Source organism: Rattus rattus, chromosome 8 (genome assembly GCF_011064425.1).
Source record: "Rattus rattus isolate New Zealand chromosome 8, Rrattus_CSIRO_v1, whole genome shotgun sequence".
Lineage (NCBI taxonomy): Eukaryota > Metazoa > Chordata > Mammalia > Rodentia > Muridae > Rattus > Rattus rattus.
Window position 1 is genome coordinate 58,306,432 of NC_046161.1, and position 22,606 is coordinate 58,329,037.

The 22,606-nt window shown below is 53.3% G+C and overlaps 1 protein-coding gene across 2 annotated transcripts in view; it reads right to left on the minus strand.

Moving 5' to 3' along the window:
• The window catches only part of Smad6 (SMAD family member 6), a 69,217-nt gene extending 48,001 nt beyond the window's left edge, over window positions 1-21,216 (minus strand). The window contains exons 1-4 of one of the 2 annotated variants that reach the window (XM_032910410.1): window positions 21,128-21,216; window positions 18,988-20,318; window positions 11,691-11,747; window positions 7,530-7,607 (exon numbers count right to left, since the gene is read on the minus strand). In XM_032910410.1, the coding sequence (XP_032766301.1) occupies window positions 7,530-7,607; window positions 11,691-11,747; window positions 18,988-19,807 (955 nt within the window). In that variant the 5' untranslated portion in view covers window positions 19,808-20,318; window positions 21,128-21,216. Of the gene's footprint in view, window positions 1-7,529; window positions 7,608-11,690; window positions 11,748-18,987; window positions 20,319-20,401; window positions 21,082-21,127 lie in introns of those variants that run through there. The other variant, XM_032910409.1, reaches the window with a different exon arrangement.
• Between the last annotated feature and the right edge of the window lie 1,390 nt (window positions 21,217-22,606).

Here is a 22,606-nt window from a genome sequence, read left to right on the forward strand (position 1 = left end):
CACACGCATGACCAAAACTAGATAGGAGGTAATGAAGGGCCCCTCTGGAAGGTCCCCCGAAAACCTGTGCCAGACACCACCCACCAGCCTCGATAAAGGCACCCCAAGATGTCCTGAGAGTGGCTCAGAGTGGGAGCACCCCAGAAGATACCCAGCAGCCACCTCTCAGCTCTTCCACTGTCTCCCTGACTACTCGCTCCTTCACTCACTACCAGCCAAGGAGCAGTGATGCCCTGATGCATATGATAACAGGTTCACTCCATGGCCATCTTGGGACGGAAACACCTGGTAGCCATGGCAACTAATTCAGCGGAACAATACAGTGACAGCTAGGTCTGTGGTGATAGCAACGAGCTGTTGACACTCCCTAGTTAGAGAGATGGAGGAGAGGAACACAAGATCCTCGCTTGGGAGGCTAGCCATTACTTCCTCCCCTCTTCCCTTAGCCGAGGTGCTCTTGGAGGGGGTTAGGGCATACGAGAGAAGGGAGGCCTCCATGATATAGCTTCCATGACATCACCACGAATGATGGGGTGGAACTTGGCAGTGATGTGGTTGCTTTGGAGCCACAGAGGCTCCTGTGAGTAACCCTTTGCCCACGTCCTGCAAGCCAACCGATACACTCGTTTGCTCTCCAAGCTGGACTTTAAAATATCCTATTGTTGGTCACTGGTGCCCTCTCTGGGGTAACAGACATTTGTTCATGCTGAATCTTGGTTCCCTGAAGGCAAAGAAACCACAGAAGCTCAAAGACCATATTAGAAGCCTGTACCCTCCAGGGGGCAGACAGGGTCCCTGGGAGGCCCCACAGGGGCCAGCCAAGCTTTCCAGCTGAGTGAGCTTAGGCAAGCAACTCAACCTCTCTGAGCCTCCGTCATTTCTTCCTTTAATTTGGCTAATAAAGTGGCTGCCTCACAGAGGTGTTGGAAAATTCCATGAACTCACAGATGTATGGCACTTGAGAAAGCGCCTGGCACGCGGCTCTGAGCTTCCAGGGTCATTAACCAGTGCGTGTGATGAGTGCTCTGTCTTGGTCTCTATGAACTCTCAGGATTACTCTGCTTACAAAAGGGAGCCCCTGCTGTGGGCTAGCTCAATGTCCTTTAGGACCAAGGTTGTCCTAGGGTTCCCTGGCCCCAGAGGCCATAATCCCTCAGTTCTTAACCACAACATTCAGGAGAACCACTCAGGACTCTCCACACCCTTCCGCCTCTCCCACGGCTACCTTCAGCTGTTTCTGCACAAGCTGCTCCCTCTACTGAGAGAACACTTACAGTCTGTTCTTAGCGAGCGCTTAGTCAGCCTACAAGGCCCAACCCAGAATGGCCTGCTCTGAGAAGCTTTCCCTAACACCTATAGTCCCAGCAGAGTTCTGGCATCCTGGACACCAGCCCTCTCCCTTTGTCTCAAGCTGCAGATTGGGGCAATGAAGAGAAAATCCCCGAAGATGGTGTACGCCATAAAGGCCAGCCACCTCCTAAGGCCTAAGAGCTGGAACCAACATCCAGAGGCACATCAGGACCATGGAGCTGGAGATCTCTAACCCAATGGGCACCACAAACTGAGGTGCTGGAGGCAAGGATCTTGCTTGCTTGGAGCCACCACGCAGGAAAGGGCAAAGCTATGCTTGGAACCCACCCATGCCTTATCCCATGATGCTCCATGGCATACTCCTGAGGGCACCCCTATTTGACAGACACACACACACACACACACACACACACACACACACACACACACACACACACACACACACACACACACACAGAGCAGGCACTTGGTCATTTTGCAGCAGCTACCTCTATCCCTTTGCATGACCTGTCACCTCCCGCAACTAGCCTGGGAGAATGGAGCCTCTGTGAAGTGAAGATAAAACGGAAATGAAAAAAGAACCCAGGGAAGGGCCTTGCCACTAACAGACACTGTCCATGTGAGGACAGCACCGGCTGTCCCACCACTATCCCAAGAGGCCTCTCTTAACCAGGGAACCCCACGATCAAGTATGAGACCACCTGCCCATAGAGCCTCACTCCAAGGCCTAAGAAAACTTTCTTTCTAGCTAGCACTTCCTCCTCTCTGCCTCCATTCCCTCCCAACCACCAGTATGTCTAGGCTCCTCCCAAGAACACCATTCAGAGGCGCGGGTAGCATCCAGACTCTACTGGCCAGCAGGTATGATGCCACTGGAACTCACTGAGCTGGCCCTGTATCCCTGCCTCCCCCAGGGAGATGGTTCAATTGGGGGAGGTGCATGCTGCCAAGCCTGACAACTGAGTTGGATCCCTGGGACCCACATGAGTGGAAGGAGAGAAGCAACTCCCACGAGTTGTGCTATGACATATGAACACATCACACGGGCACACATGAACATAGCGCATGTGCATGGATAAAGAAACAAACAATGGCAGACTTCCAGCCATCCTTTAAAGCCCTGCCTGGGTACCCCCTGGCCGCCTCTCAACAGGAGGCTCCCGACTGCCTCCCACCACAGCACCCGATGTGGGCCTGGCACGCAGAATTGATACAGGTCTCATCTTCGGGCCAGGTACCTTTAACAGCCACACCCTCGCACGGGACTATACCTTGCTGGCCAGAGGCTCAGTTACCACCGTCTTTAAAGGGCGTCCCCCACTCCACAAGTAGAAAAACTGAGGGGCAGGGTGGCTAAGCAGCTGCCCCCTCCCAACTAATCAGGAGGCAGAGCCGGACTTGAACCCAGAGCTGACTGTGAAGAAGCCTCTGCCTGCCACTTACCTCTGCTGCAAGGGTAGATGTGTGCTGGCTGAAGCTGACAGGGCCCTTAGGGCCACAGGGACACAGAGCCTGGGCTAGACAAGACCTGTAACCCCGGCAAATCAAAGAAAGACAGCGACACTGTCTCATCTGTGTGTACCTGAAGATGTGGGCAAACAGACTCAGCTGAGAGCCAAGGGCCATGGGGCAGAGAGCAGGTGAACAAACAGCACAAGGCCACCTACTTCTTGACTAACTCCAGCTACCAGTGCTTGCCGTGTGGCTCAGATTAGGCCAGTCCCCTAATCTCTCTGAGCCTGACTCCAAACTGTTAGCTTGGAGAATGTACGCAAGGATAAGAGGGCCTGGGTTCCTAAGGGGCTTCAGATTAGGTAGACACCCGATCCAGCTCAGCCCCAACCACCAGAGCAGTACTGCCTCCTCCTGAGGAGGGTATTGTCCCAGTGACACAGCTCAGACTGAGAGGCCAGCAAACACAGTCAAGGCCAACACAAGTCCTCACTACAGGCAGCTCATAGGGCATACGGACAACGCTGGACTAAAACACACGGCAGGTTATCTGCGGGGCTCTGATTAGTTACCAGGTGGTAATCGTGGGGTGTAAAGATGCCAGCCAGGTGCCCCAGCATGGGACTGGGCAGGCCTAGGTGCTCAGCGGCCTGCCACCTTGAGTTCTCATCGAATGACTACAGTTCTTCCTTCTCTCACCCACCCAGGGCACTCTCTTCTTCTACGCTGAAGCAGAGGATGCTGGGAGAATCTTGCTTGTCCCACTAGCTCTCCTCAAACCACCCGTTCCCACTGCCCCCTCACGTTGCATTTCTATGACTGAGAGCATATTCTGCCTTCCCAAAGAGGATGACCCACCGCCTGCCTCTCATGCTTAATCCTCAAACTATACTGAAGTCAAGGGGACAGCAGAGAAATGTCAGTGCTGTGAAGAAGGTGCCTAAGGGGCCAAGGGCTTAGCTAGCTGGAGGACAGTACCCTAAACCCAAGTGAAGCAAGAAAAATCATAACCCCAGAGGTCCAGGAACACCCCCAAAAGAGACCTCAAGGTCAGTGATTTTACCCAAATCCCACTGAAGACACTGGGCGTGAGGTTCTACGGGATCTGGTTGGTGGTTCACGTCTATCTCTCCCACCTGAGTGATGTTGGTGGAGTCACCTCTGCCCTCTGACCTTCAGTTTCCTGTGTGGATCATAGGAACTGACTGAGAGCCCTTGCTGAGGGTAGATGCTTACAGGGACTTTGGACAGCCAGCAAATAGTGCCCCAGTCGCAAATGAAGTGGGGACACCATAGCACCAGAGTTCCTAGTGCACCCCCAAAAGAGACCTCATTCTGTCACATTAGAACAACAGGAGCCCCCGCTCTCCTGCAGCTACACATATGTCCTTGTCTGTCTGGGCCTGTGACTGATCCCTAAATCCTGCCATGCCCCTATGTGGCCTTAGTCACAGGATAGAACAGAGAAACAGGAGGTTTGGCCATGCTGTGATTGTCACTGAGTGCAGGCCAGTCTTGATTTGAGAGGGACCAGGCCTTCAAGGGCACCAATCTGTCAGGACACAGAACAGCAGGATAGCACAGTCGTTGTTTGGTGGGCCTTTGTGTTCTCCAGATTTCCTCAGTGGTTGCACAGAGAAGCATGGAGTCCTGGGTCAGTGGGCTCTCACCCCGGCCCCAGCACTGAAGTTACTCCACCCAAGCCTCCATGCACAGTCTGGGAACTGGAGCTGATCACTCAGCAGTGAGAGGGAGTAGTGCAGACAAGAGAGTCTAGCAGGGCCTTACAGGTACTGTTCCAGAAGGAACCGTGTGGGGACAGTGGAAGAATGGCAACTGTCTCCCCACATGGTCAGTCGGTCAAGGAGATGAAGAACAGTCAGTACTGATCTGAGAGTCGGGGTGAGAGACACCAACATCATCACCAGCACTGCAACCACCTTACTGGTCTCTGACCATCAAATGTCTTGGCCTGACCACTCTGCTCCTGGTCTTCTGATTTCGAGTCCCTTGATGTTCTCTCTCTCCCTGCATGACATCACTCTATCCCCACAGGATGAAGTAGTCATGACTCTTCTACCCAAGGCTTTTCTCCAACTGCCAAGGACCCCCTCCCCCAGTCTTCCCCCTAGCCAATACCAATACAGCCCAAAGCTCTGGAGGACACACACACACACACACACACACACACACACACACACACACACACACAAATGTTCTGCTTCCTTATACAGGCCACCTAGATCCCAGCCCGAAGTCCATTACAACCTCATTCCCTCCTCCCACACGGGAAACTCCAAACTTCCTTCCCACATCTTTTAGCCTCTCAGAATGCCAACCACTGGACATGTTTTTTCTTTTTTCTTTTTTTCCCATCTGTTTTCAAGACAGATATCTCTGTGTCGCCTTGGCTGTCCTGAATCTCATTCTATAGACCAGGCGGGCTTCCAATTCATAGAGATCTGCCTGCCTCTGACTCCGAGTGCTGGGATTAAAAGTGTGCACCACAACCACCCAGCCACTTTTTTTTCCATGACAAGACCAACAGTGGCCTCTTCACTGCCCAGTACTCCAGACTCAGCTCGGAGATCTTGACAGAAATTCCCATCACAGCACAGCCTGTGGTCCCCACATGTACGTGTGTGTGGGTGCTTGCTCTCTGTAGGAGTCTGGTTGGGGGAAGTCCTCCTGCAGGTGTGCTCTGAGGTCCAGTCCTTAGAGCAGGCACCAAGGACTCCTCTGGAATCAAGGAGGCTCACAAATGCAAACACACTGTGAAACACACACACACACACACACACACACACACACACACACACACACACGAGTTTCCACAGTTAACAAGGAAAAAAAGATGTCAAAGCACCCATTTGCCCTGCAACTTAGGGCACCAAGGCAATTCCCCTAACTTAACAGCCATGAGAGCTGGCAGGGACCCAGAATCATAAACTCAAAAATAATCAGAGCCCCTCACATGTGGCTCACAAGTCACATGTGGCTTCTGCCTGCCTGACAGAGCAGAAAATGGTCTGTGCTGGAACTTGGCAGCACCTGGCAGAATCTTTCTGCCCCCCACCCCCAATTCCCTGAGACAGGTTTCTCTGTGTAGCCCTGGTTGTCCTGGAACTCATTCTGTAGAGCAGGCGCCTGGCCTCGAGCTTAGTGATTCGCCTGCCTCTGCCTCCCGAGTGCTGGGATTAACCCGCAGCCGCCACCACCCAGCATCCTGCCTGGTTCTTTAACATGTTTTTTGTCATTGTTTTGTGACAAGTCTCACTATGTGTCTCCGATTGGCTGGAACTATAGACCAGGCTAGTCTGTATCACAGATGTTTGTCTGCCCCTGCCCCGAGTGCTGGGCGGCTACCTGGGCAGATCATTAAGGGAGGGAGAGTATACCAAAATAAGAGAGAGTAAAGTGGCCTGATTAGGGAACCAGGGACCAAAGAGCAGACAGGAGCTGGAGACAGGAGACCTGGATTCCTGCACCATAGGGGCCGCAAGCCCACTGTAGGGTCTCACCTTCTGCTTCCGTCTCTTAAAATAGCCATGCTCCTGCGGTCTCTTCCCAGGACCTCAGGAAGACCAGGAAATGGACAGGGAAGGACTCTAGGCTGGAGAAATGGCTAAGTTCTGGGAGCAGCCAGCACTGTGTCACCTTAGAACCACAGGAGCACAAGAAGTGACAGAGGGAATTCTGGGAATATAGTCATCAGGGTACACTGAACAGGAGAGGGCTGCACATCAGGAACAAGGAGCTCAGGTTCCTGTGGCCATGAAGGCTGCTATGTGACTGGCTCTGAGGGACACAAGGGGTCACTACACCTATGGGCTGACAGTCCAGCTGTCCTGACATAACGTAAGGTGCTGGGGTGAAGCCTGGCTCACTCTGGTCACTCAGCCCCACTACTCTGCTTTTATGGCTTGGGTGCGGAGTCAGGAGACGATGCAGAGGCCCAGCTAGCTACACCCCACCCCAGGCCGTAAGCCCAGCTGCCACACAGCACATTCCACCAGCCATGCTCCCAGAAGGCCACACGGACCTCAGATACACAAGTCCCCTGGCCCTCCTGCCCCAGTTCCTCGTACCCAGCCTCTCACATGAAGAATTCCCTTGAATCTGAGAGGTCTTAGGGCCAGCATCTGGGAATCTCATACGGTTAGGGGACAGCAAAGCCCGGGTTCCTTCCTTCTGCTTCCTGCCATGTACAGGGCACAAACACCACCAGCTTTTAGCAAACCTCTCCCTTGCCAGTCTGCCCAAGCTATCCCCTTTGCTTACCCATGGCCCCTACCCCAGAGCACAGAGGGCAGAAGACCTATCTACCTTGAGGTTTCCTGTTATGGAGAAGTGTCCCACGTCTCAATGATGGAAAGACCTTTCTAAGTCATGGAAATAGCAGAGACATGGCTAAAAGAACCAGGTTAAAACTTAGCAAGTTATTATATTCAGGTCCCCAACCACATAGACAACACAGCTTGGGAACCCGAGCTGGCCTTGAACTCCTCTGGCTTCAGCCTCCTGAGGACTGGGCTGACACAAATGTAATGTCACATCCATTTCTTACCTCCAGTAACACCAGCAAAACACACACACACACACACACACACACACACACACACACACACACACACACACACACACACACCATCTTCCCATTTACAGAGTAGGTGAATAAAAGCACAAAAATCACAAGAAATCAAAATCCGACGCGCCCACCCCCATCAGCGCCGCCCACTGTGACCAGTTAGGAAAAATATGCCAACCTGAGAATTCACCCGGAGCAGTGATGAGGGAGTTGGTGGCCTCGGTTTCAGTGTAAGACAATGTAGAATCGGACAGATCTGTTTGAAGAGGGAAAAAAAAGAGAGCTCAGTTGGCCAAAAGGCATCAGTGCACACATACAAAGGGCAGATGTCCCTAGGGACCACTTATTTGTTCCTGTATCCCAAGCTGACCTTGATTCCAATACCTAGCCACCGATGGCCTTGAACTCCTGATTCTCTTGTTCTCGCCTCCGAAATGCTGAGACTGCAGGCCTGAGCCACCAAGCTGGGGGCGTGCAGTGTAGGGAATCCAACCCAGGGCTTCTTGTATGTGTCAGGCAACCACTCTACCAACCGAGGTACACTTCCAGCCCCCTCACAAGTTTCTGAGGCCCCTCTGGAGCCCAGTCTTGGGATCACCAGAGACCAGGCCAACCATCTAGTCCCAGGACTCTTCTGGGAAAATGCACTGTGACCCTGACACGGGGAAGAGCCTCAGACGTCCTGACCATAGAAACAGTCCGTGCTCAGGGGACCGAGCAAGCAGAGACTTGAAGCCTGTTTGGGTAAGGTTAAATTAAGTCCCTGAACAATTCATAGCTGCTAAACTTAATCACAACCATTAAAATTCTTGAAGTTGTTCGTTCTTGCTTCCTTCCCTCTTCCCTTCCTGCCTGCCTTCCTTCCTTCCTTCCTTCCTTCCTTCCTTCCTTCCTTCCTCCTGGAGCTGGGAGAAGCTTCAGAAGTCACTAGCCACTTCTGCTCCCACACGCCGCTCATTAAGTCCAAGTGTTCGCTCTCAGGTTAACTTTTGCTCTCTCTCTCACCTCTCCCACTCCCCAACATCCACGCGGCCGTGGAGCTCGGGCTGGGTTTGCGTCCATGCTTGTTTTTAAAAGCAGGCTTAATTAAGCGCTTCACCACTGGCCAGCCCCTCCCTGCCTGCGGCGCGCTGAGATGCAAGGGCACTTTTTCTAGCCCACTGGGTTCATAAACTGGAGCTCTGAGGAATGGGAAGCGTTGGGAACTTTTTCCCTCCCAGGTCTGGACCTCTGCTACCAACAGCATGGGGTTGTGTAAGGGACGGGTTTGTCCCGGAGTGGAGAAGCATGGACCAGGAAGCCCATCAGCTTTTCTGTTCACCCAACGCAAGTCAGATCTGGCTTGGCTGGCCCCAGATGGCCCAGCAGCCACCAGAGGCTGGGATTCCTGGAACAATTCCCTAGCCAGCTAGGATTCCTTTTCATTTTGCATAAAATTTTTCCTTTTACCCATACTTTGAAGAGCAGTGAAGATGAAACAGTAACCAATTCGGCTCCCCCCCCCCACTTGCCAGATGCTGCCTTTGATTATGGTTCTTGGTCTCACGTCATCAGAGAAGCACAAAAGTAAACTGGTGTCTGTGAGTGTGTGTGTGTGTGTGTGTGTGTGTGTGTGTGTGTGTGTGTGTATACCGTATACCAGAGGTCAACTCTGGGTATCAGTCCTCACTGTGCTTTTTGAGGTTGGATCTCTCACTGGTCTAGAGTTCACTGAGTAGGTTAGGCTGACTGGCCAGCGAGTTCCAGGGAGAACTCCTGTCTTGGCCTCCTTGGAAGTGGGACAGGCTTGCACCACCATACCTGGGGATTGAACTCATGTCCCAGCACTTCACTTATCGAGCTATCTTCCCCACCTTGAGATTGCATTTAGTACCTAATGTCCCCAGTCAGAATGCTTGAAGCCTTGCTGAGGGCGAGGGAGGGAGCCATATGAAGGAGCCACAGTGAGGGAGCCTATGTCTGGAATCTGGTGTGTCAGCTCTAACTTCCTTTCAAAAAGTCAGTAGATTAAAGACACAAAAAAGCATGGAAGGTCATGTCCTTTAAAATGTCAGCTCTTGCCAGTACTGAGCCTTCCATTAATCATCTGAAGGAGAAACACCAGGTTGGGTCCTATTACTTTTTACAATTGTTACTTGTATTATTTTTAATTATGTGTAAGTATGTGTCTCCGTGTATTTTACGTGTACACTGAAACTGGAGTTACGGACAGTTCTGAGTTGCCTGATGTGTGTGCTGGGAACAAAACTGCTACATCTGTATAGGTAGCACCCAGAACTTTCCAGAAAGAATAGGAAGGGCAAATAGCTTCTACCTGTTGAAGCCAGCTTCTGAATACCTGCCACACCCTTGCCAAGCCCACAGATCTAGACTTTCTACTGAGACCCAAGGGACCCAAGCTCACTAGACTGCATTAGAAGATCCTGTCTCAATCAATCAATTCGATTCGATTCAATCATTAAAAGCCATTCTTAGCTCTTATGCTAACATGAAGTCCTGTGAGCCCAAGCTTTCTGGGGTTCACGGTTGTCCCACTGTGAGTAACGCAACACCTGTTAGCATGGTTTTTGTTTTTTTGGGGTTGTTGTTGCTTCAGACAGAGTTCCCCTGTGTAGCCTTGGCTGTCCTGGAACTCACTCTGCAGACCAGGCTGGCCTTGAACTCAGAGATCTGCCTGCCTTTGCCTCCTGAATGCCGGGATTAAAGACGTGCACCACCAAGCATGGCTTCCTTTTAGTTTTTAAATGGTCACTCTTTAGGACTTTACGGCTTTTCCTCGGGCTGAGTATCAGCTCCTCCGGCAATGAGCCTGCCACTGGTTACCAACTTTTGAGTTTTTCTTTCTTAATGCACCTCTAGAGGACTTAGGAGATGCCGGGGCTGGCCTGTGGCAGGACAATGGTGAAGCCGTGGCCTGAGCTGTGGCTGCCCTGGGCTAGTCTCTCAGCCCTGCAGGTCCTCAGGTGAGGCTCTCCCTCTCCTCCCTCAGCTGGCTCCCCCTTGTCTCCCGTGAGAGCATGACCCCTCTCGTTCCCACACGAGTGAAGCGAGTAAGTGAAGCTCGCTGGACACAAGGCTCACAGCTGGGACAGATATCACTGCTTAGCCGCTGCCTCCCACACCCGGAGGGACGACAGCCTTTGCCATTTTCCATGGATCAAACTCCTCAAGCAGCTCTGGAGTGACTGTTTCTCTGACTTCAGGGGAGATGAAGGGCTAAAAGGAACCTGGAGAACCACCTGAGTCCATGTCCTGGGGCAGTGAGCTTCCAGCCAGAGCTCACACACTCGGGAGTGGAAGCCTCTACCATAAACAGTACGAATTTATCCTTTGTGCTCACTTGGGGATGTTCTAGCACCAACACTATGCCAATGCACCTTGGAGGCCTGGGGCTCACAGAAACTACTGGTCATAGGGTTGCTGCTGTGTTGGAACTCTTAAGGCCAGCTCACCTGCTACTAGAACTCCACAGACCACATGACTGCTCCAAAGCCACAGAGGAGAGAGCCCAGGGCCCAGAGCATCTCTGTGTTTGAACAGTTAGTAGTCAGTGAGTGACTGAGTGACTGAGTGACTGAGTGAGTGAGTGACTGACTGAGTGACTGACTGAGTGAGTGGGTGAGTGGTGTATAAGTGTATGTGCACCTGAGTGTTTGCATGTGCATCACATGCATGCAAGTACCCTTGGAGGCCAGAAGAGGGCACTGAATTCTACAGAGCTGGAGTGGCAGGCAATTGGGAACCCACCTGATGTAGGTGCTGGGAACTAAACCCAGATCCTCTTGGCTGAGCAGCAAGCACTCTCAACCCATGATCCATCTATCCAGCCCCTCATCTGCTTTTAACAGTGTATGTGTGAACCCCAGAACGTGAGCTGACCCTTAGCCCCCAAGCGATACAGAAAAGACAGCTTGGCATAGCACAGAACATGTCTGAAATGACACCTCTCTCCACTAAACCCCCTCGGAGACAGCTAGCCTTCTGTCCACCTGTTCAGGTGTGGGGCACGGACAGGTATATCGAAACAAAGACTCTACGCCCTGTGTGCCTGTCACATTCTCAGTTAACACACTGGTAGACAGTAACCCAAGGCTGGGGGAGGCAGGAAGGAAAAGAGACCCAGAAATCCCAGCCCACCTCCAAAGAACAGCTTAAGTCAGGACCCATTCATCTCCCACAGGCCCATGTTTAAAGGTCACAGAGAGGTTAACGAGGAGCCTGGAATTTGAAGATGTAAATAGTCTCTCTGGAGCAGCCCAACCGTGGGAGTGTTTGTAAAACTTCACCCTGTTTGAAAGCACCCAAAGCAGCCCACCCCTCCAGGGAAGGGCACACTTACCCAGTGGCTTGTGCTGGTCAGGAGGAGACAGCCGAGAATAGGGGGGCGGCGGTGATTCTGAAAGATAGGATACAGCATGTCAACCTGGTGTCCCACGTGCTTTTAACTATCACTTTCCTCAAACCCCAGGAAGTCTTCCAAGTCTCCTGCCATCTCTGATGCCCAGTCTAAGGGCACAGACAGCCTGGGGCTCAGTCCCCACTTCTGACACCAGTGCTTTGTGAGCTCCTTCGAGTGCCTTCAACTCTCCAAGTTGACTTCCTCAATTAAAAAAACGGGGATGATAATCACAGACCTCTTGGTTTTTGCCAGAAGGGCAAAAGATAGCATAAGCAATATGCTTAGCACAGCTCTTGGTCACACTCCCGTAAACAGCGCCTTTATTATTCTTACAACTAGAAAAACACTGGTGCAGAAGTCAGCACGCACGGCCGCCAGATAACATACAGGAGGCTCCATTCTGCTTGCATTTGAGCTAAGCATAGCCTACAGCCTTCTCGGTATTAGTGCAAGCCTTACGATATACCTTGAATATACTTATACTGAAATTTCATGTTGCTTGTGTGAAATAGAAATGGAACGAGGGCTTCCTCGATTTCCCTTTGCACAGCTCAACAAATCAAATCAGAGTAAATCATGGTAATGTGGTTGGAGACGAGACGAGGTGGGGGTGGGGGTGGGATGGTGAGCATGTAGAGAAGCTTGCTGCCAAGATGACGGACCTGAGTTTGAGTCCCCAGAACTCACATAGTGGAAGGGGAGAACAGACGAGACGGTCTGGAGTGGTCCTCTGACCTTCACGTGTGTTTCATACCATGTATACACCCTCACTACATGCATGACAATCATAATCAAATTTTTAACAATTATTTTAACCCACGTTAGAACCACCACTCCTGGTGTGGGGACGATGGCAGAGTTAGTGGGGCCCTGGAACTCTCTGCATTTTAGGCCAGTTACTTCCAGCTTGTGGTCTCAGTCTCTGGTTTTGTAAGGAAAAGCCAGGAGTGGGTCCCGGTCTTCCAGCTCAGACTCTGACTCGGGCTTGTCTATGGCGTTTGCCTGAAATACTCCTCCTTTAAAACATATACTTTGCCTTCTGAGGAATTTCTTGGGCTCTTGCTTTACCAGGGAAGTAACAATTTGCTAAACTAAGTAACAATCTGGGTGAATGAAATGACCCTCCATTTTCTGTAAATGAAACCAAACCCCATCAGATCGCAAGCTAAAGCAAACTCCACAGTAGTAAAGGAGTAATAACTATTATTAGGTGGCTATCAGGAATGACACAGGGGTAATGAGTGTTTTCGCAATTATAATAAGGCACCATTAGTTACAGGAGCATTAGTTATGTGTGCTTCATACACCCAAAGGAGGCTTCCCTCTCCTGCCCCAACCCTGTCCAGAAGTGGCTCCCTCAAAGTCAAGACTCTGAGTCCACTGTCCTCTCTGATTCTTACAGACCTCAAGTACATAATGGTTAATCATGCTCACCAGACAGCAGTTTCAGTTTGATCTTTTCTCAGAGATCAGAGTAAATATATAAGATAGTATCCACAGTCCTATTTTGCTTATGAGGAAACTGACACCCAGGAGCTTCACTGTTCTAAGAGACCAAGAACCAAGGGCCCCTCTCCACCCGGTGCTGGCTCAGTGTTCCCATGCCAGGACAAGAGTGGGAGAAAGGATCTGAGAACCAAAGGGGACCAGCCAGTGACCTCAAACAGGACACAAGGAGGAAGACTATGCACTTTCAGTAAGAGCTACTTCACCTGTACTCATTCATCCTGAGGCCAGACCTCAGAGAGCTGCCCAGCATGGAAAGGCATGAACTCTCAGGGAGAGAAGACAGCCTGGGTTCCCACCACAGAGAGGAGTCTGAGGTCTGGTGAATGGAAGTGACTCCCAGGGAAACTGTGGAGCCAGAACCAGAGTCTGTCTGCTGTGCACACCCTTTTTTACAACCCCTGAAACACAAGGCCTGGTTAGACATCTGCCCCCACACTCGTCTCCAGCAACAGAGGTAGTAGCTGGGGTGTAGCAAGCAACTGTCGTCATCCCTGCCTTCCCCATCCAACCCCTCTCTTCTCTTCTCTCTTCTCTCCTCTCCCCTCCCCCCTCTTTGAAACAGTATCTCTTACAGCCCAGGCTGGCCCTGAATTCAATATACGACCAGGAATGACCTTGAACTATTGACCCTCCTGTCTCCACCACCGGAACATGGTACAGGAATATCCTCTGACAGGGATTTTACCTGAAAGCAAAAAAGGCAGAGGAAAGAAAGTGCTCGCCTTGCTTCCCCTAAGGAAGCAGCCACTGCTGCAATCACAACTGAGGTAGGGTTCCTAACAATAGTGAGACAGAAAGAAAACCAATAAGCCAAAATTGCAGACCTGCCTGCAGCCAGTGAAAAACAGCTAAGCTCCCAGGAGGGGCTTCACCTAACCACAGAACCTTCTAGAAAGAGCGGGGTTTCTAGTCAGCAACCCACAATACAGAACTCTGGCACATCTAATTCAAAGGAGCCTGGGTTTTACTAACTCACTGGGTCTCGATGCAGTAGCTCAGGCTAGCCTCAAAGGTATCACTGTGTCTCTGCCTCCTGAACACTGGGATTACAGGGGTCCCCCACCAACAAAGGCCCTTAACTCCTTTTTATTCATGGGACACCTGACATCCCACCAGGAAAGGACCAGCCCAAGGCTGTACTTGAGAAAGGACCAGCCCAAGGCTGTACTTGAAGGCAGCTGCAGAGATTATCCTGTTGCTGTTGTACACCAACACTAGGTAATCTTTTTCTTTATTTAAAAAAAAAGAAGAGAAAAGATGCGTGGTAATAATGCACACCAGAGGATATCCCTGGCCACCCCTAGTCCCTTGGTGAGTGTGGATCTCTGTGAGTTCAAAACCGGCCTGATCTACAGAGTGTGTTCCAGGATGGCCAGTGCAACACAGAGAAATGTCTCAAAAAAAAGGTAAGAAAAAGAAAAAAGAAAAAAAAAGAAAGAAAAAAAGAGGAGATAAAGGAGATATAAACTCACAGGTCACAAGATCCACCCTCTTAAAGTATACAATTTAGTGGTTTGGGGTGCATTCGAAGAGTTGTGTGACCATCACCATGATCTAATTATAGGAGATTTTCATCACCACAAGAAGAAACCCTATCCCTATTAACAGCCACTTCCTATATTCCAACCCAAACCCCAGGCAACCACTAATCTACTTTTTGTCTCTATGGATTTGCCTACTCTGAATGGTTCACGTACGTAGAATCATACAGGCCCTTTGTGTCTGTTTCTTTCACTCAGCACAACGTTCTCCAGGTTCATCCACGCCGTGGCATGTGTGAGCACTTCACCCTTTTTTATGGCTGGATGATATTCCATTGTTTGGCTACTTCACGCTTTGTTCATCCATTCATCAGCTAATGGACATTTGGGCCGCTTCCACATTTTGCTGTTATGAATGATGTGCTCTGAACAATACCAGTAATTCTTACCTGTGGCTCCCACCCCCTCCCACACGGCCTGCGGGATTCAGGAGAATGGAACCATAGGACACGACTCAGGCAGGCTAGGTGAGCCCTCCACTAGTTGAGACATAAGACCAGAAGAGAATCTTCTAGCTCCTTGTCCAACTGTCTAGAAGATGTCCTACCTCTTGTTAAGAGCAATACTGATTTGGAAATAATTTACACGTTCTAAACAGAACACTTCTCTGCAGATTCCTCTGAAAGAACTGGACATGGTCGAGAGAAAAATAGGAAGACATGAGAAACTCCAAGCCAGTTCCAGGCAAGACTGGAAGAATCTCCCTTTACTTCCTCTAGAAGCTGAGTAGTCAGCCAGGAGCCAAGAGCATCAGGAGTCAGTCCAGGCTTGCCCAGCCCAGTCACCCCTCTGGTCAGCCCTCAGGGGCTACTTAGCCTTCTGGGATCTAGACCTTCGTTTGAGGCCAGAAAAAAGTTCACAGCCTCTCTCTGTGCCTGGCAGTTTCCATTTGACACTTTCCACCCATCTATGAAGGGCAGTTCTTTGCTGTAGGACAAGATCCACATGCTTTCCTGGACCTCCGACTTCTCCTTCTCCCAGGGGGTGACAGCCGGGGGCGGGCGGGCGTGGAGGACCTCCTAGGCGTCTGTTTCTTCTTCCTTCAGAACCTAGGGTTCTGATTCCAAGCCCCAGGATCGGAGGACAGAAAAGGAGCTCCTGGCGCTTTAAGGCTGAAGGAGCCTAACTGCCCAGATTCCCCCAGCAGCCAGATAAACAGCGCAGCCGCAGCCGGCTGGCGCCAGCAAGAGGCAAACTGGGCATTATCACGGCTTCCTCACCTCCAAGAGAGGAGCGGGGAGCAGACAGGCAGGCCGAGGGGCCGCGAGGGGGCGGGGCGGGGCCGGGAAGCCCAACTTGAAATTGATCTTATTTCAAAGGGATAATGCCAGGCCAAATAAAAGGAAAAACTTTCTAGTCCATTCTAATTCCTCCAGGCCTGGCCTGGGAACCCTGTGTTTTCCTAGGCAGCCTCCTCCAGCCCTTTAGAAGTTCTTGCTCTCTCTTTCCCGGGCACAATTTGGATAATAGTAATTTACTGAATATAATTACAGAAAAAAAAAAAGTAGGGAAGCAAAGAGCAGGAGATTCATTCCAGAGTTAATGGATACTTGCAGGAGAAAGGAACTCTATAAACAGGTCAGAGCTGTGATTAAAGTATTTCTCCACATTTCCGTCCACATAGGCAGCCACCAAACTCGGCGCTGCCTTTAGTCCTAAACAGAAGGGCCCGGGGAAAGGAAATTCCCAGGGGCCCCCAGACTATATCATGCACTGAGCCTGGTACTCTGGATGAGGCCTCGGTGCATTAACACCAGTTTCAGAGAGAAAGCCCAAGGAACCTGTAACCTGCCCCATCACCTCTTCACCTTTGCCGTTTAGGCCAACTCAGAACTTTACAGATGGGAGGAGGCCAGGGCCATCAACTTGCCATGCTCAGAAGGGGACGGACCACACTTCCCACATGTCTTGACACTGGGAATCCTTGAGGGTGGAGTCCAGGCACGAATGACTGGTACTGGGTGTTCTCATGCACTTTACTCTAGTGGTATGCCCAGTCAGTCTGTCTGTCTGTCTGTCTGCCTGCCTGCCCCATGCCTCATCCTTCCCTGAGCTGGAAAGTTGGGAGGAGCGGTCTCCTTATCAGGACGCGCTCCGCTGAACCCCAGCTATGTGCCCGCCCAGTTCTAGGAGCCAGCCTGGCGGCCAGCCCCGGGGGCGGGGTGGGCAGCAAAGGGCTTCCCCGTCTTCAGTCCCAGGGAAGGCAAGAGGGTCAACCAGGCATACAGGAAACTCTTGCTTCTTTCCCACAACCACAGTCTTTAGAGTTGCCCCCAGTTAGCTGACTAGAGTCCTCCTAGGTTTGTAGCTCCCAGTAGCAGGGAACAGACACATGCTGTATGCCCCACTCCCCAATGGGGAAGTTCTTTAAGGGGGAGGCAGGGAATTACGTTCCAATACTCAGTTCTGTTGAGCATGTTTTTAGAGCCCTCCTACACACACATGCTCTTCAAGGTCACTAAGCCTAGGTCTATAGTTCATCAGGTCTCCCTCAAATTCTCCCTGGTTAAGCTGGGCCAATTGGAAGGGCAAAGAGAGGAACTGAGTGGGTCCTAAAGCCTCCAGCTTTTCACCCCTCCTTTTCCGGTCCACCCACCTGAGCAAGCTCTCTTTAGGTCCACCCCCTCCTCTGAGGCTGCTCCAGGTTAAAGGCTAGGCACTCCCAGAGGTGATCCAGTTACAAGCACGCCCACAGCCCTCCTGGTGGCTCAGACCACTGACCCAGCCCCGCCCCCTTACCCCCTAGCTTCTTCCCATCTCAGAGAAAGACTTGACAGCAAGAATCCCTGTTCCCTCCCCACCACACACACAGAGTACCTGGTACAGAGTAATGCTTCACAAACTTGTTAGAACTGTGACTTGGTGACAGAAAAAAATAATTAAGACCTTATTGGAAGAGTGTAGTGGGTCCTGCCATCTATCTCCCACTAGAAAGCAAAACTATGACGGGAGGCAGTACAACCACAAATAAAAGTCCTCCTCCCAAGAGACAGAGATAGCAGTCTCCTCCAGGGAAGCTGTCAGTGAGCCTCTAGGCACAGAAAGCCCAGTGTGGGCGCAGGCCAAGAGTTCTTTGTAGGCCCAAAGTCTCTACATTGAGCCTGAAGGGACCATGAGGGAAGCACATCAGGAGCCACAATAATGGGAGGGAAACTTCCTTTCTCTTCACACCGCTAGGCCCTCATCTATACAGGGGAGAAGTCAAGCTTCCTTAGCTGCCCGGTCCATGCTGAGTGAGGAGACCTGAGAGCTGACCAGAGCCAACAGCCTGTAACTACCTGTTCCATTTTTTCCCTGCAAATACAAAGCCCTTGGATGTATTCACCTACACCTATAGCGAGTGTTACTCGTGGTACAGAAAGCAAGGGTGTGTGTGTGGTGTGTGTGTGTGTGTGTGTGTGTGTGTGTGTGTGTACTCTCTGGCCTGTCAGGGCCCTTCATCTGTCCTCACCTCTGCTCCTGCACCTGAGCCTGCCTAGCTAAGTAAGGCTAAAGTAGGGTGTGTGCAGGAGATCCCAGGAGAGCAAAGGGGCCAGTTCTCAGGGTAACAAAAGAGCTAGCAGCCTCTGACTCCCAGATGCCTCAGGTCCCTCAGAGGTAAGCTAAAGGCCAGAATTAAGAGCCAGGATGATACAGGAGCCTGGCATTCCATCCCAAAGGATGGTGGAAACAAGGGTTTGCCCTGCAGAGTCTCGCTCCAACCATAGAAAGGAACAAGTCAAACATTTTGCAAACACTTATGACGCTAGGCATGACTTCCCTACAGACAGCTTCAGAGTCATACCTACCTGGGCGGGAAGAGCCGATCAGGGGTATAGGATATGCATACAAATGCCAGAAGCTGGGTACCGACTGAGGTGAATCCCCAAAGGAGAGGTGGCACTGACTCCTTTGGCCTCTCCACGGCTTACTATCCCGTTTCACAAAGCTGCAATCTACCTTAAATCCCAGAGACTGCATATGGAAACTGGGACGTGTCCCTTTCTCACTTTGCTGGCGCCACAAAATAAAGTTATCATTTGAAATTGCAGACACCTATTCCTCAACTTTCCTCAATCCCCCGCAGGCTCCCAGTATATAGGTGGGGTGGGGGTGGGGGAATCCCTAGAATATCCAACAATGAGGTGGCCACAGAAAGGGGCCAGAAGGGTAGAGTGGGAGGTCGAGGCGACCCCGCGCGCGCTCACCTGGCCCGCAGAGCCGGCTGAAGTGGTAGGGGTTGCAACACACCGTGGGCCCGTCAGCGGCGGCGGCAAAGCTGTGGCAGCCGCACAGGGGTTTCAGCTCCACTGCGTGCTGCAGGTCTGGCCAGCGGAAAAGGCGACCGAGCAGCAGCTGCGGTGGCGCGGGCTGGCCGCCCAGACGGAGGTCGACGCGCGGCACCAGCACGCAGCCGCCCGGCACGCCGCCTCGGGACTCCACAGCCTCCAACAGTGTGTCCAGCGAACGCTCCTTGAGCCGCTTGAGCAGCGAGTACGTGACTGTCTTGAGCTCCTGCTCCAGAAGCAGCAGCCGCGAGCGGGCTTCGCGACTCCGAGGCCCGCCGCCCTCCTCCGGCTCCGGGGACTGCCTGGCTTGGGGATCGCCAGAGTCCCGGGGCGCGCCTGCAGCGTCCCGCTCGGAGAAGAGACAGCAAGTCACCGTCTCGCAGTCACTCTCAGGCAGCCAGCCCGGGCCTCCAGGCTCCACCACATCCAGCGGGGAGCCCCCAGCTCCGGCCCCCGGCTCCGACACGGGCCTCGGGGGGCCCCCCGTGCGCCGGCGCCTGCCCGCGATCAGGGCGCCTCGCGGTCCCACCGCGTCCCGGAGCCGCCGCGGGGCTACCGAGCGGACTTCGGAGCGGCCGCAACCTCCGCCCTCTCGTGCCCGCGGGGCAGGCTCAGCTCGGCTGCCCAGGCTCCCATCCTCGTCGCCACCACCGCCGCCGCCGCTGCCTTCCTCCCGATCAGGGACCACACGACTTCGCCAAAGTCGCCGCACCAGCCCCGAGCGTTTAGACCTGAACATACGATACCCTTTGGCGCCTGGGGTGGTGGGAGGGGAGGCGGTCTCCGGTTACCGGGGGTCCGTTCCCTCAACGAGGCGCCGGTTGCGCGGGCCGCAGCCCCACATGAAGCTCTGCCGCGGGGCGCCGTGCAGACTGCGCACAGCCTGTCGTCGAAGGGGCACCGCAGGGCTGCAACATGAGGGAGCTCGCGCCTGGCCGGGCCGGGCACACGCGCGCGCAGAGCCGCAGTCCGCGAGGGACCAGCGGGCTACATGGATCGCGATGGGGCCGGGACTGCTCAACTCCAGCTGCCCTGGAACTTTAGGGAAGCCACCGGCGAAACGATGCTAGAGACACCCCGCATGGGCCGGCGAGCCTTCAAAAGTTGCGCGGCTGGTACACGAACACAAAGCGCTTGCGTCGTACCCCCAAATGTGTCTGCACAGCTCTGCCTTCAAAAGCCAAGCGCTATGCTACATGGGCTTTCCCTGCAGGATCCGAAACTAAGGCTTGTGGATAACTCCCAGATCCCTGCAACAAAATAAAAATAAAAATAAAAGCAAAGCAAGAAAAAGGTCCCAAACAAAACTCAAAATGCTTGGATTTGCACGCACGAAAAGCAATTCCGTCTCCAGGTCCCGGGCGCTCGGTGCACTTGGGGCAAGTCTCTCCTGAACGCGGGTGTCAACACATGAGTGGAAGCCGAAAAAAAAAAAAATCCCAAAGAGCTGCTAGGAATCCTTAATTAAAAATGCAATCCACCGAGGCAGAGGTCGCAGCCCGCCCCACGCTGCGCTGGGTCGCTTCGGGCGCCGCGGCTGCCGAGGTCGCCCCCCTCCCCCCTCCACCAAAGTGCCTCCTGGTGGCCCCGCGGTCCCAGCGAGGTTTGGCGAGGTAGCGCCCGGCGGCTCTTTCTCTGGGCTCAGCTCCCTCGCTTGCTCCCCCGCTCGGCGCTCTCTCTCTTTTTTGTTCTCCTCAAACGCACACTGAGGGCCCCCGGAGGAGCGCCGCGGAGTCATTGGCTGCCTCCCATCATATGCCAGTCTAGACACTTTGGCGGCTCCGCGGCGCTGATTGTTGCGCAAACAAGGTTTCAAGTTTCTTAACTCTTAAAGGAGAACACGTCCCATTGCTGAGCCCGAGGCTCCAAGGGGGCTGGTTCCCGGGGCGGGCCGAACCCCGGCGCCCGCCCCTCGCCCGCCCCAGTACCCCCGCCCGGAGGCTGACAGTGCCCGCGACTCCCACTCTAGCTCAGGTCCCGCCTTGGGCACCTATGCCAGCGGTCCCGCACACCCGCTAACAAACACGCCCAGCTACCCAGCTCTGTTGGGTGAACCCACCGCGACCCGGACTCCAAGGCGGCCCTTTGCCTCTCTCTGGCCTGTGCCCAAACTTGCAAACGCGCATTGCACTTTAGAGTCAGTCCAAACCCCCAGCCTCAGCGCGGGCTAATAAAAATGGGCGTGTGTGCGCGCCTTCCTGCCCTGCGTCTCTGGGGAGTTGGGGGGGCGCCGGAGAAGTTGGGATAGCGGGTTTCTTTCGTGACCCATGAAGGCTCCATGCACCCCCTGCCCAGAACTAGGGGTCGCTCCCCTTCGGCTACACTGCGGGGCGAGGGAACAGGGGAGCTCCTGGATTGCCGGAGGTGGGGACTCGGACAGGGTGGAGTAGAGGCGGGAGTGCTCTTGGATGGCTCCTCTTGGTCGCCTGGGCTCTCCCTCCTGGCCGCCTGGCGTCCTGGGCTCCTCTCAAGGCCAGGCGCTTCCTTCCCCTTCGTGAATTTACCTTTCGCCCCTCCAAGAGTGATGTAGATGGAGGGGCGTGCTTTCCCCAGCTATATTTCACTATGAAAACGGGGGCAATTTGGGGGCAGACTTGCAGACCGGCAGAGGAAGGGTTAAGGCCGCTCCTGCCCTGGAGCCGGCGCGGCGGGGTACCTCCTCGGGCGTGCTTGCTAGTCCGAGGGTGGCAAAAGTTCAAGCTTGTAAAGTCGGGATTGGTCCCGCGCGGAGGGGAAAAAAGGCCTGGTTCCCCCCTCCCCCTCCCGGGCGTGGCGCCGATTGGCCCAGCCGCAGGGCCGGCCCCGCCCTCCCCTGGCGCGCCGCGGCCCCACCCCCGGCGCAGCGCCACGCCCCCTTCCGGGCAGGAGCCCGGGCCCCGAGCTCAATGAAAGAAATTCCGCTACTCTCATTGGCCTGGGGCTTGACGCCGCACCCCGCGTGAGGCGGAGTGGGGAGGATGGGGCGCGGACTTGTGATCCCCTTTAGGATTCCCGTGTTCTGGGCTGCTATCGTGAAGGTGGCGTGCGAGTCCAGAACCAGGTCTGGATGTGCGCTGGGGGAAGGGCCGCGGGTGCAGAAAAGACACAGAATACTTTCCTGAGCCTCACCTGGAGCCAGGTATTCCAGTGCTGCAGGGCCAGTTGTCACACCCAACCTTCACTATTTTGGCCAAGGTGAATATGAGTTCACCTTGTTCTGGCCTCTGTTTCTCCTTTGATAATGCCTGCCTCACAGAAGGCAGATTCTAGGAAATGGTGTATACATCGAAAGTGGGCAAGCAGCACCCACACAAACTTGTCTTTTAGCTTCTGTCTCACCTCTGAAGAAGTCCTAAAACATAAAAGAGCCCTACAGGGTTGTTCACACCCATCAGTTCAGCACTTGGGAGGTGGAGGGGAGGAAGGTCAGGCGTTCAAGGCTACCCTGGGCTACACGTTGACCTGGAAGCCAGCCTGGGCCCCCATAAGACCCTGTCTCCAAAAGTCTCCCAAAATAAAATAATAAATACAAAGATAAAGCAATTATGTTCCCTTTTAC